This window comes from Danio rerio, chromosome 17 (assembly GCF_049306965.1).
Source record: "Danio rerio strain Tuebingen ecotype United States chromosome 17, GRCz12tu, whole genome shotgun sequence".
Classification (NCBI taxonomy): domain Eukaryota; kingdom Metazoa; phylum Chordata; class Actinopteri; order Cypriniformes; family Danionidae; genus Danio; species Danio rerio.
Genome location: NC_133192.1, coordinates 50,083,926 through 50,105,000, shown reverse-complemented (window position 1 = coordinate 50,105,000; position 21,075 = coordinate 50,083,926). Strand labels below are relative to the sequence as shown.

The 21,075-nt window shown below is 37.7% G+C and overlaps 3 protein-coding genes across 14 annotated transcripts in view; 2 read left to right on the top strand and 1 right to left on the bottom strand.

Annotated features, from left to right (window-relative positions):
- The window catches only part of zgc:163014, a 23,665-nt gene extending 20,343 nt beyond the window's left edge, over window positions 1-3,322 (top strand). For 9 of the 10 annotated variants that reach the window (XM_073926836.1, XM_073926833.1, XM_073926829.1 and 6 more), the window contains one exon: window positions 2,648-3,322. In XM_073926836.1, the coding sequence (XP_073782937.1) occupies window positions 2,648-2,880 (233 nt within the window). In that variant the 3' untranslated portion in view covers window positions 2,881-3,322. The remainder of the gene's footprint in view (window positions 1-2,647) is intronic. The other variant, NM_001089546.2, reaches the window with a different exon arrangement.
- Window positions 3,323-3,362: 40 nt separating this feature from the next.
- On the bottom strand, window positions 3,363-10,745 carry gstz1 (glutathione S-transferase zeta 1). Of its 3 annotated transcripts, none has more exons than NM_001319834.1 (9): window positions 10,704-10,745; window positions 10,215-10,266; window positions 10,059-10,126; window positions 9,887-9,967; window positions 9,683-9,808; window positions 5,460-5,535; window positions 5,300-5,352; window positions 3,628-3,677; window positions 3,363-3,538 (listed from the first exon to the last, which is right to left on the bottom strand). In NM_001319834.1, exons 4-9 carry the CDS (start codon window positions 9,935-9,937, stop codon window positions 3,412-3,414), a joined length of 483 nt encoding a protein of 160 aa, NP_001306763.1. In that variant the 5' UTR covers window positions 9,938-9,967; window positions 10,059-10,126; window positions 10,215-10,266; window positions 10,704-10,745; the 3' UTR covers window positions 3,363-3,411. The 3 variants fall into 3 exon arrangements, with proteins under 3 accessions (NP_001306763.1, NP_001025442.2, NP_001002481.1); NM_001030271.2 differs by having other exon boundaries at window positions 10,357-10,732; NM_001002481.2 differs by having other exon boundaries at window positions 10,614-10,732.
- Window positions 10,746-12,541: 1,796 nt separating this feature from the next.
- aldh6a1 (aldehyde dehydrogenase 6 family, member A1) overlaps window positions 12,542-21,075 on the top strand; it is a 31,519-nt gene continuing 22,985 nt past the window's right edge. The window contains exons 1-5 of the mRNA NM_001002374.2: window positions 12,542-12,713; window positions 13,268-13,309; window positions 16,432-16,506; window positions 18,066-18,227; window positions 20,296-20,374. Coding sequence (NP_001002374.1) covers window positions 12,675-12,713; window positions 13,268-13,309; window positions 16,432-16,506; window positions 18,066-18,227; window positions 20,296-20,374 — 397 coding nt within the window. The 5' untranslated portion in view covers window positions 12,542-12,674. The remainder of the gene's footprint in view (window positions 12,714-13,267; window positions 13,310-16,431; window positions 16,507-18,065; window positions 18,228-20,295; window positions 20,375-21,075) is intronic.

Here is a 21,075-nt window from a genome sequence, read left to right as displayed (position 1 = left end):
ATCGCTCCGCCCCTTCCGCTACGTAAGCAAACCTGCGGTCGTTGAGTGCGTGAAGTGTCCATCATTACATACTTCATTTTAGCGGCTGAATGAGTGCATCATCCGGGTAATTAAAGTGCACTCATTATTTTGATAGTTTTCAATGTGAACACACTACTTACACTATTTATACTACAAAATGGCGTAAAATAGTGCATAAGTATGCGATTTGGGACGCAGCTATTCATTTTTTAACGAGAAACGGCGGCGAGAAACAGTGGCGCGTCTTCATTGGCTATGATGTGGTTCGGCGGCAAGCAATTCAGAGAACACTGACCTGTGAACTTTGGTTCCGACCACAGTTGTTCCCAAGAGTTTGATTATTGCGGTTCCTGGATTTTCAATTATTGAAAATCGCGACTACGTGGGGCCCCCTAATCATGCGGGGCCCCCCGCGTTGCGTGCCCTGTGGGCCCGTCCGCTACGCCACTGGAGCTACAAGGTTTTTGCATTCCATAGCAAACAGTATGTGTGTAACATTTGCTTTTTGAATAAAAAGTATTAATGTAAACAACTTATAAAAATAATCCCATTACGTCAATAAGTTGTCATTTAATAAGAATATGTCAGTAACTCAATTTTGACAAAAATGTCAGACAGAACCTTATAATTCTAAGGTAACCTTATAATTCTAAGAGCACAACAATAGCAGTGCATTGCTGAAGTAGGCTTCTACATTCAGACACATTCATATGTTGTGTTTAGAAGTGGATAACAATTATTGATGCAACAATAAATTCTTGGTTGTACGGTTATATAGTCTGAAGAATAATCATGGGTTCACGGTTATCACTTCTGATGTAAATTCAAGCTTTATATTAGGTAAGTAACTATTTAAAGTAACTTTTGTTGCCATCTGCGTTCATACATACATAATCATTTTAATAATTACTCGTCTAACATATCTTTTGTTTACATTGCACTGAAAGGCACGCACAACTCTCACCGTGAGATGTTTTCTACTGTGTGCACCCGGAAAGCCACACGGTTGTCCGCGCATATTGTCAAATATTCTTACATTATAAATAACAAATTTGCAAGCAGAGAAGACGTGATATGGGAACGGCCGATGCTGTAGTTAATTCGGTGTGCTTGTGGATTAGCCTCGGTGTACAAGCTTGGAACTTTAAACTAGCGCACAGTTGGCAACTTGGCATAACTTAAATTTAACTTTAATTGCAGCAGTTTCGTTTCGTGCAACAAAATTCTTAGAGAAGCCTTTACAATTGATTAACTGTGACGAATTAAAGCGCAGTTGATAGTGAAATCATTGCATCCCTAAAAACTATATCAGTGCAAAAATACATTTTCTACAAATACATCCATATGTTTTCAGCTGCCTGCGCCACTCGCTTATGGTGACTTGCGCTCTGTGCAGCCTGCAACTGCAGCTCGTGCTGTATTGAACAGACGCACATCACTTAATAACTATAGCGGCCATTTTCTGTCTGAACTAAGTTTATTTCTGATGTCTTGGTCACACTGTTTAGAGGGCCGGAACAAATTGCCTCGGGGGCCAGGCCAATTGAATAGCTCTGCCTTAATCCATGCCAAAGTGCGATTGTCCCCCATCCCCTTTCCCCCTCGGCCTGCTCTCACGTTGCATTTTTTACCAACCGGACCTGAGCACGCTTACATCATCGATGATTTGACTGTTCAGTTTAACAGGAAGAGAAGCGCTTTCGCTCAACACAGTGGACATTGCTTTAGTTATATTGTTTTGTATTATTTTTAGTCATTTGGGATGCAGTGACGCAGTTAAATACTTTGCCGAACACATGCTTAACCTTTGAAGCTCATAAATTATTAGTCCTTGTGCTGCACGTATTAGGAGGTTTGTTGAAGGTGCAGCTGTCATGCAGTCAGGGGTTTGCAACTTTATTAAACTATGACTGTTTGCGTTCATTGAACAGTAGGAATGATTAATAAATCCATATGATACAGCCTCTTAAAAGTCACGTTGTGTCTTCAGTTTTGGGCTCAGGTGTGGTTTGCACTCACACTGCATGCGTACCATGCCAAAGCCCACCTGAACTCTTCCAACTGGGTCAGGGCTGGCCAACTGAACTGAACCTGAGCCTGATTCAGAGCACTTGCACTTCTCAAACGAAGCAGGAAATGCGCCTGGGCACAGTTTGGATAGGATAGTGTGAATGCACCCTTATTTGGTCAATTTATACAGGGGTTGTAGTACACACTACAAACTGCTTGTTCAGATACTCACTCAGGTATCGGTTCAGTACTTTGTGCTGAAAGTATCGGAATTGGAACATTCCTAACTAAAACAATCTTGTTGTTCTTGTCTTCCGGGAATAAGCATGTCACAGTATCCCAAATTTAAAATCGAGTGAGATGTCCATTTGTTAAACAGTTAGTGTGTTCTAAATGTAGTTTTAATCCCCATGCACTGATTTTATCGTTAAAAACACATTTAAACAAGAAATTCAGTAGCACAGGTCAGAATTACTATTTTGAGGAAACCTTTTTACTAAGTTGTTTGTTTAACTTCTCTATTAGAATGTAAATGGTTTCATGGACATAATTTTGCAAATTATTCATGCAATGGAAAAGATTTGATCAGTTATTACTCTAAAATTCTTGTTTTCAGACAGCAGCTCCTGGACATCACTGGTGTCTCCATCTCTTTGTTGTAAGCCCCGCGCGGGGCACAGTCTGATCAGCCTGGGCTTTACAAAGCCTTCAGAGCTGAGGGATGCCAGAGATCGGCGTCATGCCAACAGCCCCTCTCTCCAGTGTGCCATCCTGATGTTTGGAGGGTCAGACTGTTCAGGAACATTTTATAACGACACCGTTAAATGTACAGTTCAGCTTCCTGTTTAGGATCAGAGACTTTTTTTTTTTTATTTTTCAAAATGAATATAGGTTACAAAAACATTGTAAAGCACTTTTAGACTAAGTATTTTTAAATGTTGCATTATTGCAGTTTTAGCACGAACAGCTGATTTACAGCTACTTATTTTATATGAATTTCTTTTAACGCAAGCAAAGCCTTCACTCGCTCTTGCAGATACACATGTAGATTTGTATTTAGCACGTTTAGAGCCTTGATGTATTTTTGTGCAATAAATCTTTTCTCTGCTTTAGCACGTATTTTACACGTTTGTTCACGTTTTGCTTTGTATGTTTGACTTCTGTTGCACTTCCACTTTCTTCTCACTGACATGTACAGCTCACCTCATGTTCTTAGATGTCTGAAAGTTGCAAAAAAAGCAACTCAAGTCTTTTCACCGAAGCAATAAATGCAGCACTTTGCGAAAAGAAACTGATTTGTCTTACCTTTTCAATGAACAGTCTGGAACAAATGCTTCTCAAAGTGCTTTATTACTGATTTAATTACAGATCACTAGAGAATTACAGCCGCAGATCATCTGGAGTATCAGGCTGACGTGAAGGGTGACTGGCCTTGAAGGCTTCGATCTCAACCAAGGTCTGATTTAACCTTCTGATCGTGGGATACTGGGTCATATCCACCTTGAACCTTAGGTAAACAACAGCAGAATTGACATTTTATAGCGTAAAAACAAATGAATAACGTTATAAAATACAATGTTGGCTTTAACAACATACCTGTCAGCATTGTAGACTTGAGGCACGAGGCAAATATCTGCCATAGAGATCTGGAGAGTGAACGGTATCATTTTAAAGCTCATTGAAAATACATTTACTTCCTCATACGCTGCTGTTCAAATGTTTGGGTTCAGTGAGACTCTTTTGTAAGACATTATATTGCAAGCATGAGCAGTTTTGTCAGCATGGCGCCACCTACTAGTGAATAGACCACTAATGGACAATTTAACATGTAAAAGCATGAAACGCAAGTTAAGTTTGTTCTTTTTTTCCCTTATTGTGATGTACATCCAATTGAAACAGCCCTGAAATGAGAAAAATGTAGGGCGGTGCATGATTTTTTTTGTCTTTTGGAAACAACATCTGGATCATTGAAAGATCTAACAAAAAAAAAAGAGGAAGATTGACAATTGGACGAAAGGAAAGCAGGGGGCAGGTTATGGTATTTCATTAAAGATTATGAGGGCAAAATAATTAATACAAAATAATGGAGTGCACAGATGCATTGCTTATGACAAACACTACTACATACATATAAAACCAAGAAGAGTAAACTTTGATTTCATGCCGACTTTAAGCAATAAATCATTTTTAACCAGTTCGCGGACCCGGTACCGGGTCCCTGACGTCATCGACTTTTGCTTCACGATTTAAAGGGCTAGCATTGCACCAGAACCCCTTAAGTGGTTTCATTTGAAAGTGTAGAATCGATATTTTATGCACATATGCATCACTTTGGTTTTTATTATACTGTACAAAAGTTATTTACACATAAATACACTATTTTGAATACCTGATTTTCATTGGTTCATTTTTAAATTTTTCATATGACACATGTACAAGTTATAGCTCAAATAAAAGCTCTTGCCAGTGCTCATACGGTTCTAGCATTCTTTTTACTGAATTATATTCACATATGAAACAGTTGTTGAATGAATCGCGGTGTTTCCATGGCGCAGAAGTGAAAACAATACATTTAAGATCAATAAGCAGCCCCAGATAGCACAGACAGCTGTCATCTCTTACCTTATGCTGAGCACTTCAGGGCCATTTCGCGTATGTTTTTGAGGTGATGTGCATAAGTTATCCTTTTATATGTCTGACGTGGTCCAAACACAGTGAATTATGTTTGATCAAACTAAAGAATAGTGAAATATGAAAACAATAATCGGTCCCTGTGGCTTGTATTGCACCTCTCATCAGTTGGGATACAAATACTTGTGCATTGATTATGGTAGAGACATTTTTCTTTTTGCCTATGATTACACACATGTGCAGGAACCACCAAAATTAATTACAGCATGCTAGACCACACAGAACCTAAAAGGTAAACTTTTAAATTGAGTTTATAAAAAAAATACAAAAAGCACCTCTTTTTTAGGTGTTTATTATAACTCAGACAACTTATACGGTTATTTTAAACACTTTCAATAGTGTTTTATGAAAATTCAAAGGGTTTTCTTTAAAATTATACCAAATTGTTGCATTTACAGCTCTGCATGTGGATTTGGGAAGCTTTTAAATTTGGGTAGGCAAAATCCAGGCGGAAATCCCAAAATAACAGCAGAGTTTAACTGGTTAAAGTCTTACTAACCCCAAATGTTTGTACAGTAGCGCATATCAAATACTGCATTAGCTTCTTATTTTTGCTTAAGTATACCACAATCGTTACCTCATCACCCACGCAGTATTTTCCTGCTGTCTCCTTCAGGACAGGCTCCAGGGCTTCAAAAACGCACAACAAAATGCAATAACACAGTTGAAATATCTGTACAGCAAAAATAAACATATGGCTTCATAATTGCGTTGTTGAGCTTTGTAAAGAAACTTACCCTGGAATCCTCGGTTGATGAAATGTTGAGCCCACTGAACCTTATCTTCTCCGATTTTCTGAAGCACATACAGATTCTGAAATGCATCAGTGAAAATATTAACTTTAAAATGTAAACATAAGAGTAATTCTTATAATGCTAGTAATGTTTCAAGTCGAACACTTAATAGAACTTCAATAATATTTTTTATACAAATCATGTGAAAGGTATAAATTGTTAGCCTTTTTTGGGAGAATGTTCATTTGTGCATCTCTCAATCATAACATCGCATGAACTGCATTACATGTTTTACCTTACAAAATTCAAAATTTACAACTTTGATTAAAAACACAAGCAATACAATCTAATCTTACCAAGGTGTGTTATTAGAATGACAGCTCTGATATTTATGCATGCAGTCTAACATTCAATTATAAAGATCTTAATGTTTCTCAAAATTATCAGAACCTTAATTTTTTTTTTATCTTACTGTTTGTTCAAAAAATAAATCATCAAATGTACCAAACTGCAAATTTAGCTTAGTTTAAGCTTCTACCTGTAGATGAAAACATACTATGCTTTTCTTTCTTAAGGATACAGTATTCTCACTACATGTTTATCATGCTAGTGTGAGGCAGTGGCGCAGTAGGTAGTGCTGTCGCCTCACAGCAAGAAGGTCGCTGGTTCGAACCTCGGCTCAGTTGGCGTTTCTGTGTGGAGTTTGCATGTTCTCCCTGCCTTCGCGTGGGTGTCCTCCGGGTGCTCCGGTTTCCCCCACAGTCCAAAGACATGCAGTACAGGTAAATTGGGATGGCTAAACTGTGCGTTGTGTGTATGGATGTTTCCCAGAGATGGGTTGCGGCTGGAAGGGCATCCGCTGCGTAAAAACTTGCTGGATAAGTTGGCGGTTCATTCCACGGTGGCGACCCCGGATTAATAAAGGGACTAAGCCGACAAGAAAATGAATGAATGAATGACCAAAATGTGACGTGATGATAAAAAATGACTGGAGGGGAAATAAATATATTTTAAATCTCCAACTTATATTTAACTGAATCGTAAAAATGCTGAAACCTGCTCACTTTATTTTTATGACCATTTTTTAAATATAATAAAAATTTTTTTAAAAATTCATTTAAGAAGCCATATTTATTTTCTTTGTTCATTCATTCTCTTGACTTGTTTATTGGTGAATATATAGGCTATAATTAAAATCAAACAACAGTAACTTGGACTGCTACAGTGCAACTAAAGCTTTCAAACAAAAGTCCAAAAAAATTTAAGAAATTTGCCTTTCTACAGTGAGACCGACAACACGCCTTAACCGCCCTTCAGGTGGTATAGCCGGCATTAAATTACAAAACAAGCAATTTGGGCTTTGAATTAAAAAATGCAATTATTGTTTATTTATCATTATTCATTTAATATTATTTATTGATCATTGTTCAATGAGTCTGCAAGTTTCATCGATATAAGATGTTATGGATTGTGGACATCGATGATATTAAGTGTGTCATTATTCGATGCGCAGATGAAAAAGTCTTTCAGCAGTGCATGTAGCTGTTGGTAAAGGTTGGCACCAAAATACAGCATTGCATACAATAAACTCACATTCAGTCAGTCGAAGTAAAGGTATCATTACCTAGGACGTCAATCAAATTAATCAAACTCCAGCCACAAATAAAATAATAGGCTATTTTAATATTTTAGTCAACAGGTTAGTAATTATATTATAAATGTGTTATTATTTTCAAGTCAAAGAAATAATAACTTTAATAAATAAAATGTTCATTAGAATGTGGTGGGCCAGTGAAAAGCAGCTGTATACTGTTTAATAATCAATTTAAATGATGTCATAAATAAATAAAAAAGCACCATTAATTCCCACCCTTTCATGGTAGGTACACACAGTGCGTACACCCATTCGGCTGCATGCGCCACGGGTGTGCATATTATTATATTAATGACCCCATATATTTAGTCACGGCCTGTGTTTTTACTTCTGATTGATCTGGTTTTCGCTGGGGTTTTACACTCATGAGATTTACATGGAAATGCTTCAAACACCATTGCTTCATTAACACGTACTGAACTCTAATTATTCAGCTATGTCTAGGCATATCCAGATTTTCATTCGTTGGCATCTTTGATTTGGACATGATTCTTATGCCACAGATGGTAAAATGAGAGAATATGTTTTGTTAAGATGGTAATGAAAATATTTAAGAACTTGGGGGTTGTCACGATCACCAGCAATCGTATTCAGTTAGATGGTTCTCACTCACAACAAACCATGGACTACACTTCTGCCTTTTTCTGGACTACATATTCAGACATGCACTTCGCCCGGACACACATGCTCACTCATCTAGACTGATTACACTCGCAACACCTGAGGACTATCAGAGACTGATTGCATTCTCTACATAAGCCACACATTCACCCTTTCAGTTTGTCGAGTCTTGTTGATATCACTACAACGCGGTTTCACTGTCTTGTTTCTCCGTGTACCGACCTTAGCCTAGTTAGCTTCCTTATCTGCCGCCGACTGACTACGATTCTGGATTGCCTGTACATACCCGTTTGCACCTGTATTGACGATTGCTTGTCTGACCACGATTAAACTAGTGGTGGGCAAAGCGAGGCTTCGTGAAACACTGAAAAAGTCGAAGCAAATGTGTCGAAGCTTCGAAACGTTTCAAAACCCCACTCTACAGTGACATCTAGTGGTCATTTTTTATGTATTGCACTGAAACAGCTTCAGCACAGAACAGTTGAACAAATTGAGGGATTAAACTCCACTTTGTATGCTTGACCCTTTGAGTAACATAGTACAGTGACTAAGGTGTCAGACTTCCATGCGGGGATAGTAGGTTTCGATGCTAGGCTGGCACAATTGTTTTGAAATGCTTTAATATCAGTTGGTACTGCTTTGCTCTTGTATCGTTTTGTTTCAACATTGGTCTGATATCTGAATAAACAATTTGTGAATAAATATGTCTTGTTTTTGTCTTAAAACAGGGTTGTTGCTAGATCAAAAACGGTGGCCTGAAGTTATCAAGAATTATTTATATTATTCATTAAATTTCCTATTTATTGTATTTTATTAATGTCTACCCATACACTAAACCCAACCATACTGTAAAAATATTTATTATTGTTTTACAGTGTTACAAAAATTATGCTAAATTGATGGCATAACTGCAGCTGTATCCTATTCAGGCTACACAAAACAGAAACATGATTAAAATACATAAAACCACGATTTCAGAGTATTTGTACAAGTCGGGATTCGAACCCAAAACATCATTAAAAGCATAAGATCAACCTGCATACACACAGTCCTCTAAGCCATATGAGACAGAGGTTACCTCTCGACCTTGGCAGCGAAATGAGGATTCGCCAGGTCTCGAAACGCTTCTAAGCTGATCGATGCTTTGAATCGCTTTAGTCACGTGACTAGGTGTTTCGAAACACTTTAGTCAAGTGACTAGGGTGCTTTGGATCATGTTTCGGTGCAGTGTTTCGAAACACTTGCGCTTCGGGATCTCGACACTGTGTCGAAACATCAGTTTCACGTCAGCCATCCCTAGATTAAACCTGCATATTGGATCCAACCCCAGTAGTGTGTGTCATCCCCCTTGGTTACAGGGGTTTGACATATACTCATGAAAACCAATAATAAAACACTCTTTAAGTACACTCTCAGAAATAAAGGTACACATGCTGTCAGGGACACATTTGTACTTGAAGGGTCCATATTGGTACCTCAAAAGTATATATTAGAACCTACAAATTTAAGAGGAACACTATTGTACTTTTTAGATACTAATATGTATGCTTGAGGCATTAATACGGGCCTTTTTAGGTACAAATTTAGACCTTTTGAAAAGGTGCCACCCCAGTGACAGCTAATATACCTTTATTTTTGAGAGTGTAGGGTGTTTTTTTTTTTTCTTAACTATGCTGGATATTTCTGCATTCATGCTGATTGTTGTTATAATGTTAGCAGCTTTTGTTTAGTTGCTTCACAAATCGTGTCCCATGGCCTCATAGGACAGAAAACTGTCCATCGTTTCCACATTTCAGAATTTAAGGGGAAACACTAGTAAGTACTTTCCATGTACATTTTTCCTTAGAAATTTGAGTACTGCAAATTTCTTGTCAGTCATTTGGTTTGGTCTGATTTGTCTACTCTACAGTGCAAAAGTATGTGATTTCAGATTCCGTCTGGTCTCACTCACTTGAAGAGGCTGGATCCCAGAGGCGATGATGTCGCAGATGATGCGGACATGAGCTCTCTGCATGGGGTCTGCAGGCAGGAGGCGGGGCTCTGGACGGGTTTCCTCAATGTACTGGATGATGGCCAACTGTGTTCAATAGCAAAACTAAAAGTAAACCTAAAACAATTTCTGACAGCCACAAAGCAGGAGAATCCGTCAACTTACAGACTGAGACAAGGTGATGCCGTCAATGGACACTGCTGGCACTTGCTGCATTGGGTTTATTGCCTTAAACTGATCCGTGAGCTTGAGGAAAAGGTATAGTATTAAGTTGTAATTAATTACAAAACATTATTACTAACTGTGTTCTGTATTATGATTTCTGTTTTTGCAATACCTGCTGCCCTCCATCCTTGATGAGATTTATCGGCTTTTGCTCATATTCAATGCCTTTCAATGCAAATGCTATAGAAGTATTAAAACATTTTAAAGTTACATAAGAAAAATTACATTTCATACATGCTGAGAAACAATATTTCATTGAAAATCTCACCTATCCGGACTCTCCAGGAGCAAGAACTTCTGTAATATCCATAAAGTACAGGCTGAAACGTGCATATAACAATACACAACATTAAAATAATGCTTTACAAATAATAACTTGATTTAAGACAATAACAACAACATAGTTAAACCTTAGTTTGTGCCGCCATGCTATTCAAATATCAGTTCTGTATGTACTGAACGTACACACGGAAAATAACAGTTCAAGTTGTTCAACCAATGAGATGGAACACCAAAAATCCTCCTCCTGGCTGCATTTCTCGTGACTACGCAACTTTAGTGGACTTCAGGACATCAGGAAATGATTTAGTCTGTTTTATGCCGCCTACAAAATCTCTCGTTTGTAATATTTGAATGATTGAAATGCATTCAGGATTTACATGTTTACCTTGATTAAACGTGCAACTGTTGCACTCATATTAAGACTGCTGATCCCCGAGAAGTGTCGACTTTGTTTGAGAATATTTTATTGACTTACATGTATTGTAGCGATGCTCCGCGCATTGTGGATCCTCCTTTTGAACTGATTCTTGTTGACGGTTCAGTTGAACCGATTCGCGAACTGATTCAAGGCATTTAAACAAGTAACCTGTTATTTAGTACAATTCAGAATATGAATAAAAAAGTTTTTCATACTGGATATGATATTCTTTTTTGTTATTAGCCTCAATTGTATTAATGTGAATGTTTTAACAGTAAACTACAGGCGATCCAAACTAAACAAAATATGATCTAGAAAATAATATCTAGAAATCTAGATTTGCTTTGCTCATCTAAAGAAAATCAAAAGTAAAATAGAGTTAACAGTGCTGTGACTTATAGTTGATGTATTAATAAGAGGGTGACACGGTGGCTCAATGGTTAGCACTGTCGCCTCACAGCAAGAAGGTTGCTGGTTCGAGTCCTGCTATTTCTGTGTAGTTTGCATGTTCTACCCATGTTTGCGTGGGTTCCTCCGGGTACTCTGGTTTCTCCCACAGTCAAAAAATGTGCGCTATAGGTGAATTGAAAAAAAAAAAAAAAACAAAGAAAAAAAGAGTAGTGTATGTCATAGTGTATGAGTGTGTATGGATGTTTTCCAGCACTGGGTTGCAGTTGGAAGGGTATCCGCTGTGTAAAGCATATGCTGGATTAAGTTGGCAGTTCATTCTGCTGTTGTGACCCCTGATGAATAAAGGAACTAAGCCGAAGGAAATTAAATGATATATAAATAATAAAAGTGATTTTAGTTATAGAATATATTATAAAAATATACACTATTTGTTTTGGTTATCATTCATAATTTTGTTAATGTCTAACAAATAATAAATACTTGTTTGTGAATAAAAGAATGCAGGAACAATGTGTGTGTATAAAGTATGTGAATATATTAATGTGTAATATTTATATTCTTATTTGTTTTATTAGAATATAACCTAACAAATGACTGAATGAATAAATAAAATAAGGGGTGGCACAGTGGGTAGCTTGATCGCCTCACAGCAACAAGGTTGCTGGTTCAAGCCTCAGCTAGGACAGTTGGCTTTTCTGTGTGGAGTTTGCGTGTTCTTCCTGTGTTGGCGTGGGTTACCTCCTGGTGCTTCGCCTTCCCCCACAAGGCCAAAGACATAAATAAGTAAATTGGGTTATGTTTTTGAATAAATGTGTATGGATGTTTCCCAGTGATGGGTTGCGGCTGGAAGGGCATTCGCTGCGTAAAACATATGGTGGATAAGTTGGCGGTTCATTCCACTGTGGTGACCCCAGATTTAATAAGGGACTAAGCCTAAAAGAAAATGAATGAATAAATAAAACAAGAACCGTGACACGATTTAACAATATCAAATACCCTGAAGTGAACAACAATTTAACAATAACAAAAGTTAAAGAAAGATTTTTCATTGCACGAGTCAAGTGAAGCTTTTTTGAACTGTTCAAAAGAACCGATTCCCTACCATGATTCGTACTTCGTATACTGAAGTCAAAAACAAGACATTTGCCTAATTTTCCACTGAAAACTGAAAATACTTAACCGTGCAAAAGGCTAGGAGGAAAGCAAATGCACCAAAACTGAGACTAACAATAACCTACAAAAGCGTTTTTGTATCGTTTGACATCAATCTCACGTGTCTTCCGCATACGTAATTTGTGAATGACAGTAGTACTGTCCTATCACGGCCTAGTAAACAGAGCGTTCGCGGCTGCGTCGTCAGAGAAAGGAACGCCTCATTATAAACGCGCCCCGCTATTGGTGTGTCATCTGATACGCGTAACCAATAGACATCCTAAATGCGGGGGAGTATTTGGATGTTGCCTTCGATTGGCTGTTTGAACACGATGTCCCACCCATTCTTAAAGTCACAGTAGGATAAGCAACCCTCCTGCACGGTGCTGGTCTCGGCGCACGTCCTTTGGCGGGGGTTGGACGCACATTAGGGGGTGAATACAACTTTAATCTACAAATTCCATCATGGCAGCGATATTAGTGCGTTCCATTGTAAAGAGGAGGGTAAGAAACACACAAGGCACTGCATTTTTACAGCCATAAACGTGTAATGAGCTTGACGTTACGGCACGTTGTCAAAAGTATCAACTTCACGGTCACACAGCACGAGCAGATACTTTGTTGCTCGTTAGCCACTATCTAAACAACACGATACATTGTAATACACTATGCAAATGCTCTTTTGTATAAACTGTTGCAGGAATTGCAGAGTTTGTAGCATAATAACCACAAACCTTTGATCTTTATTTGTTTCACATTTATGTATCGTAACACAACAACTTGTTTAAGTTCACAGGCGCTATGTGCAGATTGTGCCATCATACTTTAACCTGTTTAAGTCTGAGCAACAGTGAGTGTTGTTTGCAATAAGATAAACAGCTTCTTTGTATTTTAATATACGTCTTTTCATATACACCTGGGTTGAAATCTACTCAATGCATCAGCTTCCTTTCTGTGCTATTTATAAAAGAAGCTATGTTTGAGAGACCTGAACAGCACTTATATATGAGGTTTAATGAACTGACATTAAATATATACACATTTGATCTTCTCTGCAGGTTCCTCTTCAGGTGGGACGTATGTGCTACTCCTCCTCTGTGGTAAGTTCACCAGATACTTGCACTTTATTCATTTTCATTTGTAACTTGCTCAAGGTGTTTTCAGGGTCACAAGTAACGTTACTGTTATTATTTCAAGTCTTCAGTTTATAATACAGCTCCATAAGCTTTTAACCTGTCAACAATGTAAACGTCGAATGAAACTTTGCCTCCTCATGTCAGAAGACCACCACACATCACTAGTAGTGCTGAACCTTGTACTAACAGACTGCAACGGCCAGAGAATTATTTTACCATACCATTATTTTGAGAGGGCCAGCACACTAAATCAGCCTTAAATTGTGTACTGGAATACAACACTTGACACATGTTTAAATCTTGATTTTGTAAATGATTACAAAAAGAAATGCTCAAAACGAAACAATTGCCCATCACATGCACTACCAGTTTTAGACACCACTAGTTTAAAGGGGACAAATGGCGCAAATGGCCTGCAGGCCAGCTGTTTGAGACCCCTGCTCTAATGGTTTTAATTTTTATAATCACACTTGATAAAAACAGTCTGTAGAAACACTTTGATTGACATTCTGACTTTATATACTTATCTCTCTTTTATTGGCCTAAACAGCCATGAGTGACTGTGTGTTCACATTAGCCGCATTTCCACTATCATGCCAGTGCGAGCCAGGGCTTAAATCGGGCCAGGCCGGGCCAATCGCCCGGGAGGTTGAGCAGTGAGGCTGAAATCATGTCACGTTTCCACTGTCGGGCTAGTAGCTCGCAGCGCGTCACACAAACCCCGCCCCCTGACCATCCCCCGAATCGAACGTCACTCAAACCGCCCACTTCAGCGAGAATCATGCAGATAAAGCACACCACATCATCACGAAACTATTAAAATTAGGACAACCAAAACAATCAAATGACACGTTACTGTACAGCAGTACAACGCATGTCTATACGCACATGCCTGTGTGTTTTCATTCATCATATTAATTTACTCGCCGACCGACTATTGGCATCGAAATCCAGTGGTCTTGCCACCAACGGAGGGACCCAGCGCAGGGAGCGCACACATCCATAATATAACACCACATATATAAAATTCTCCGTTAATAACTCGATATAAAATGTATTTTATAACATCCTCTAGACAGACGCTGTCCAACATGCATCCCAAATGCTCGGAGAGAACTGAAACATGATTTTTTTCCCTTTAGGCTTTATGACACTTAATAGGTGATTCCCTTTATTTAAAGATGTTGCTTATTAAATCTTAAGTAAAGGAAAGTGTTCAGTGTTTCAGCACATAAGAGAAGCACGTAATAAAATATAGCCTATATTGCGTTGCGCTCAGCAGCTATGCACTAATAAAGCTCTTTATGTATTTAAAATTTCCTTTTTTATTTTACAGAACACATTTTAAACTTGCAGTTTTCCCCGTCAAAAAAGTGCTGCGCAGCTGCAGACAGAAAAAAAGTTTGCCTAGTTTCTGCGTTCACTCACCCCGAAACTGCTCTGTTTGCATGATTTGATTAATATAATCGTATCCAAATACTTTATAAATAATATTTAAAACATTCTCCGGTGTTTATTTATTTATTTATTTATTTATTTATTGTTTTAGAAAACCGCTGGCCCCAAGAAAGCGCCGCTTTGGCCCGATTAGGCCCCGGAAGTGACAGTGGAAATGCCACTGGCCTTGGCTCGCCCTGGCTCGCTTGCTTTAGGCGCGATAGTGGAAACACGGCTATTGAAGGTGGCGAGAGAGTCCAAGTTCGCTCTGGCCACCCTGGTGACAACGCTGTCTGCCTTCACAACTCTGGCAGCGAGAGATTCAAAATTCGCTTCATTGATCTCTTATTTAAAGTAGCTGTTGCAGCATATTAGCAAATCGCTTATATTCCCGCATAAAAATGTCCTTTCTAGTGGGAAAACATTACATGCCGTTAATCAAATACATTTAACTACAGAAGATCAAGTTGTTGCGTGTGGTGTGGCTTTGCTCCACTTATCCAATATGTGTCCATATGTCTCAAATATTCTGAAGCGGCAATACTGTTTTGTACTATCATTAGCTTAAGATTCCCATAAAAAAAAAAAACATATAACAATTATGCACATCAGTAACTCACCAGTAATTTTTTTTTAATTTAAGTCCCTGTAAGAAAACATCGTCAATAATAGGAAACTCGGCAACCGCAATAATCAAACCCTTGGGAACAACTGTGGTCAGAACCAAAGTTCACAGCACTGTGCTCTCTCGACTCCTCTCACGCAGAGGGCTTCTACATTGAGATTAGTTGCTGCCGAACCGCACCATGGCTCATTACCATAAAGTTGACTTCGTTTCAACTCTCCTCAACGCCCACACCGGCGAAACCGCGCCGCTCCTTGCTGCTTATTGCTACCGGCTTCCACTGAAAATGAATGACTTCCGGCTACTTTGATGCTCTCGTCGCCTTTGGTGTGAATGTACAATAAGAAATAGCCATCTACCATTAGTTTTAAATCTGCTGCTATGCTAAGGCATGGGCATTTGTAGCTCCGCCCTGTTTTGAAAAAGAGCACAATCTCATTTGAATTTAAAGTGACAGTTATCAAAATGGCACAGTCTAAAGGGGAGAGTTATAAAAATTTGTGCAATATTTTAAGCTGAAACTTCAAATACACACTCTAGAGACATCAGATACTTATTTTACATGTAGCAAAAAGGGGCATAATAGGTCCCCTTTAAGTCTAAAACAAATGAATGTCTTTAAATGCTTTAATGTGTCACATGAAAGTAATATTTGTTCTGAAATTGTCTCATTTAAGATAACATTTAAGATAATTGATACCCTGACTTGATGGAATCATAGTTTCAAGCAGTAAAATCAGATTCTGAGTAATTTTCTGTAAAACCAAAAATCTTGACTTTTGATCTCCATCGACCAAGTAAAAAAACCATAATCAGATGTATTTGCTTTGATTCTAATTGGTGGATAACCCATCTGTTGCATTTATTTTATTCTTGATGCAGGATTTTTCCTCATGAAACACGAGCAAAACATTTAGCATCGCTTTATCAGATTATTATTATTATGTCTCTGTTTTTGAGTTGTGTTTTGTGTTTGCCGTTTCCTTGTATTTTCTATCATGTCCCTCTCTGTGTCCTTCCTCAGCCCACCACCAAGTTGTTCATTGATGGAAAGTTTGTGGAATCCAAGAGTTCACAATGGTTGGACATTCACAATCCTGTAAGTTCCTGCTGTGCTAACAGACACTGTTGGGTTTACACGAGAAAGAGTTAATGTACTACTACAGTCGTTTAACAGATTTCATTCATTGACCGCACATGGGCTAGTTAAAACCCATTAGGTTAATGTGGCTTAAGCTTGTGTGATTTGTACTGGTCAACTTGACCAGACGACACACAGTGCCAGCTTTACTTGGTTATTCTTAGTTACAAAAGCAGTCAGTTTATACTACAGCTTTATATGTCATATTGGTAATTCTTTGCACAAAAGATTATTTTATGATTATTTAAAAACATTACCAATGACAAAAAATATTAAATGAAACCAGATTCTGCTAGTCTGCTCTGTAGAAAATAGATTCTATAATGATTGCATTTTTGTTTCTACACTGCATTTGCTTTTTTTATATTGTGGGAGTTCACATTGGATTGGTTTAACTTTATGAAGTGTGCCTTGCAGTGGGCTTGACAAACCACCTGTGGAAAAAAAATCATCCCTATTTCTATAATAAAACAGTTCCCACTCCTAAATCTAGCACATAATTTTGAGCACTAACAGTTTCTTTGTATAATTAGCACTTCTTGTATGTATTGCTTTTTCTTGTTGAATCACTGAATGCCTCTTCAATTGCAAGCCGCTTTAGACAAACGCGTCTACTAAATATTAACTTAATTTCAGACTTTGCTTTGGCAACATTTATTTATTTATTTTTTAATTAGAATACACAAAAAGGTATACAATTTGAAATAATACAAATACAGAAACTATCAAACAATAACAAAAATACCAAAAACAACAACAATACAGTCAAATACTGGCAGGTACGTGTGTTTGTGTATGTGTGCATGTACATGTGTGTGCATGTAAAGGTAACTTGGTAAACAGTTCAGAGTACATACAAAAGGAACAGTAACAGTCACTAAATAATAAATAAATATATATATATATATATATATATATATATATATGTATATATATATATATATATATATATATATATATATATATATATATATATATATATATATATATATATACATAAATACACATACATATAAATACATACATATAAATAGGAAAAACAGATAGAATGAAACCAGTCTGTGATGAGTGACAACAATGCTAGTGATATAATGATAGTAATAATGCCAATAAACAAGCAAGAGAGGACAACAGCAATGATAATCAACAACAACCACTACAATGATAATAATAATAAGAATAAATCACAAGTACTACACCAACTACTACTACTACAAAGAGTTTCTAATGTTACAATTATTACTACTGCTACTACAGCCACAACCACTACTACTTCTACTACTACTACTACTACTACTACTACAATATCTACTACTACTACTGATACCATTATAACGACTACTACATCTACTTCTGATACTACTACAGCAATGATAGCAACATAAATTTTTTGGCACTGTTGTTTGTTTTATTTTATTCTGCTACTGTTATAAGCAGCTCTTTGCAGAGGACACCAATCAATATTAACAGATGAAGTGTCTTTGGGGTTGTGTTATATATGTATGTGCTCTCCTCAGGCCACCAGCGAGGTCATTGGTCGAGTGCCGAAGGCCACACAGGAAGAGATGTTGGCAGCTGTGGACTCGTGCTCGCGGGCATTCCAAACCTGGTCCGAAACATCCATCTTGGCCCGTCAGCAGATCTTCTTTCGCTATCAGCAGCTCATTAAAGACAATATTGTAAGTTTCTGCTGTTCTTTCTCAACTCGCTCGTTTTTGCTTTTGAACATCACTACTTTTCCAAACTTCTCCAGAACCTACCTTTCCAAAACTTTAGCTGCGCATTATATAGTTACAACATCGACATCACAATGTGTAAACCTGCTATATTTACATCATAGGATTTGCAGTGTTGAGCTGGGAGCGATGCTCGATTCTGGCTTTTAGGCAGCTTCCTCATAACACCATGGCAACAAAGCGTCATGTTACCTGAAACCCAAGATTGGTGCAAACTAAACTGAAATTCAATGGGCTAACCAGCTAATCTAGTTTCATGGTACAGGCCCCAGGGGTGGCCCTGACGAGTGTACCTAATGCTTGGCTGACATTGTGGTTTTATTTAATTTTTAAAAATATTTTAAAGAATTGTTTATGATTGAAGCTTGTCAAACTGTATGAACATGATCCCCATGTCACACTGAGCTCTTTTTAATACCCGACAATCAAGACGCGTCAAACACAAACATACGCAAAACTCATCTGGAGTTTGACATCATGAAGCTATGACACGGTCAGTAACCCATGATCCTAAATGATTCCTCACAGCAAACATAAACAATCTGTAGTGTTCATTTTACTCCAAACATGGCCTGATAATAAAACCCAAAAATAAAAAGTTTTGACAATGCCTTCCCTCAGTGTTTTGAAGTTGTTGTGCTGATTGCGTCATCACATTCAGACCTCTTATTGGTTCTTAGTTTGATCGATCTTGTAGCTGAAATTACACTGCAGGACAGTTCCTAAAATCTTCTGCCATTATTCGGCAGTTCTTAAGATGTCAAGCTAACGATTAATAACTCCGGATATTAACCTAGGATTTCACAAGTCTGTAATGATGTCCAAAATTGATCTCAGATGACTGTTACGTAGCGGATGCACCCCGCTACGCACATAAGATTAAGGATGACCACTATTAAATGAGGTCACCTAGAGTCCCCATTCCTGTTCCCCAAGCACACACAAACAGGCCAAGTTGTCAAAAGAGGTATCAGATTTATTAAACAAAAGGATCAAAATCAGAATCAGGGAACAAAAAGGCCAAAACAACAAACAAAACAAGGTACGCTACCTAATATTAAACCTCTTACCTATACCAAAAATAAAGTTCCATAAATAAAGCATACAATTCTAACCTCCATAACTAACCACAAAACAGGAGAAAACTGGACAAAAGAAAAAGGGCCTTCCCTTTGATCATTCAGCATTAAGGTCAATATTAGCCACAGCTAACACATGATACCGTCCTAGTACCGTATTTAACAGAGTATCTCACCAGATGACTTTGAAACAGGGTTGTAGAAAGGCATTAAACAATCAGCCACCGCCAATGCAAGTTACCGTCCTATTACCGTATTTAAATGAGTATCTCACCAGATTACTTTGAAAAAAAGGTTTCAGACAGATCACTGCCACACAGAGAACTCACAGCGAACTGCTCAGACACACACACACACAATGGCGAGGGGAAACAGGAAGAGAACTCGATGAGGAGAGTCAATGGCGTGCCTTTATAGCTGGCGCCGCCCCTCTCACAGCTGCACCTGATCTCCGCTCATGTGAAGAGAGAGAAAGAGATAGATGATGGAGGAAACGCACACAGGAACAATACACACTAGCATTGTCAAAAATAATGTTACTCAATATGTAACAATGACCAAATCGTGGCTGAATTACAGTTAGGTAAAGTCTAACTAGTTTTACTAGAAGCTTCCAGGTACTGTAGGTGTGTTTAGGCAAGTTGGAGCTAAATCTGCAGGATAGGGGCCCTCAAGAACAAAGTTTGGACACCCTTGTATATTAAAACAATGTCCAGAACCCCAAGAAGAACGGTGGCATGCATTATTAGCTGAATCAGCTGTGAATAAGTTCAAAGTGCTGTGAATCAGAATTTACTGCAGACTGTCACATTGGACCATGATACATATTCAGCATACATTTCATTATATTGCAACCTTTATGATTTGAACATCGCACATTTTGAGTCGTGTCTTTTGCTTGACTCCTCAAATCTGTTGACTTTGTGTTTCAGAAAGAGCTGGCCAAGCTGATAACCCTGGAGCAGGGTAAAACACTGGCCGATGCTGAGGGGGATGTGTTCAGAGGACTGCGTAAGTCTGCAGTAACTGACTTGAATATTATTTAAGGATAATTTACTTAATATGTATTAATATAATGTATATAATATCCTGTGCTGTTTCAACCTAATGACTACAATATGTTCTAACCACTACTACAGATAATTATTTTGACTGTTCCTTCAAAATGTTTACAGTGAACTAGCTTAAAGTAATGGTATTCAGTTGAATTAGGTTTTTAACTTCTGACCAGGGCCAGACCGAAGCTGCAGATTGTTTTGCTATTTTGGCAAAGAATTTGATTAAAAAGTCTAAGGATTTATGTTTTATCACTTGTTTGTTACTGACCTTTTTATTAAACAAAGCTACAGTAGTTCTCTCATTTAATGCATCCTCTAAAAGATAATAAAATAAAGATAATTAAGATAACTAAAAAATATTTATTCAGATATTTGCATATTATCCAATCATACTGAAATTACTATAAAAACTGAACAACACACATTTAAATAAATAAATATTGTAGATTGAATCATCTGCTCAATTCTGTGGAAATCTAAACTATTTGTGTATTTCTACCTACTTATGACTGGCTTAGAAAATAAATAAATCTTAATTAGTTAATACATCTTGACCTGGAAGTGATGCTGGATTATGAAGATGGATGTTATATTTTACTCTTTTAATTGAAACCCAAGAAACTAAACCATAGCAGCATTTTTGTAACCCTTTAA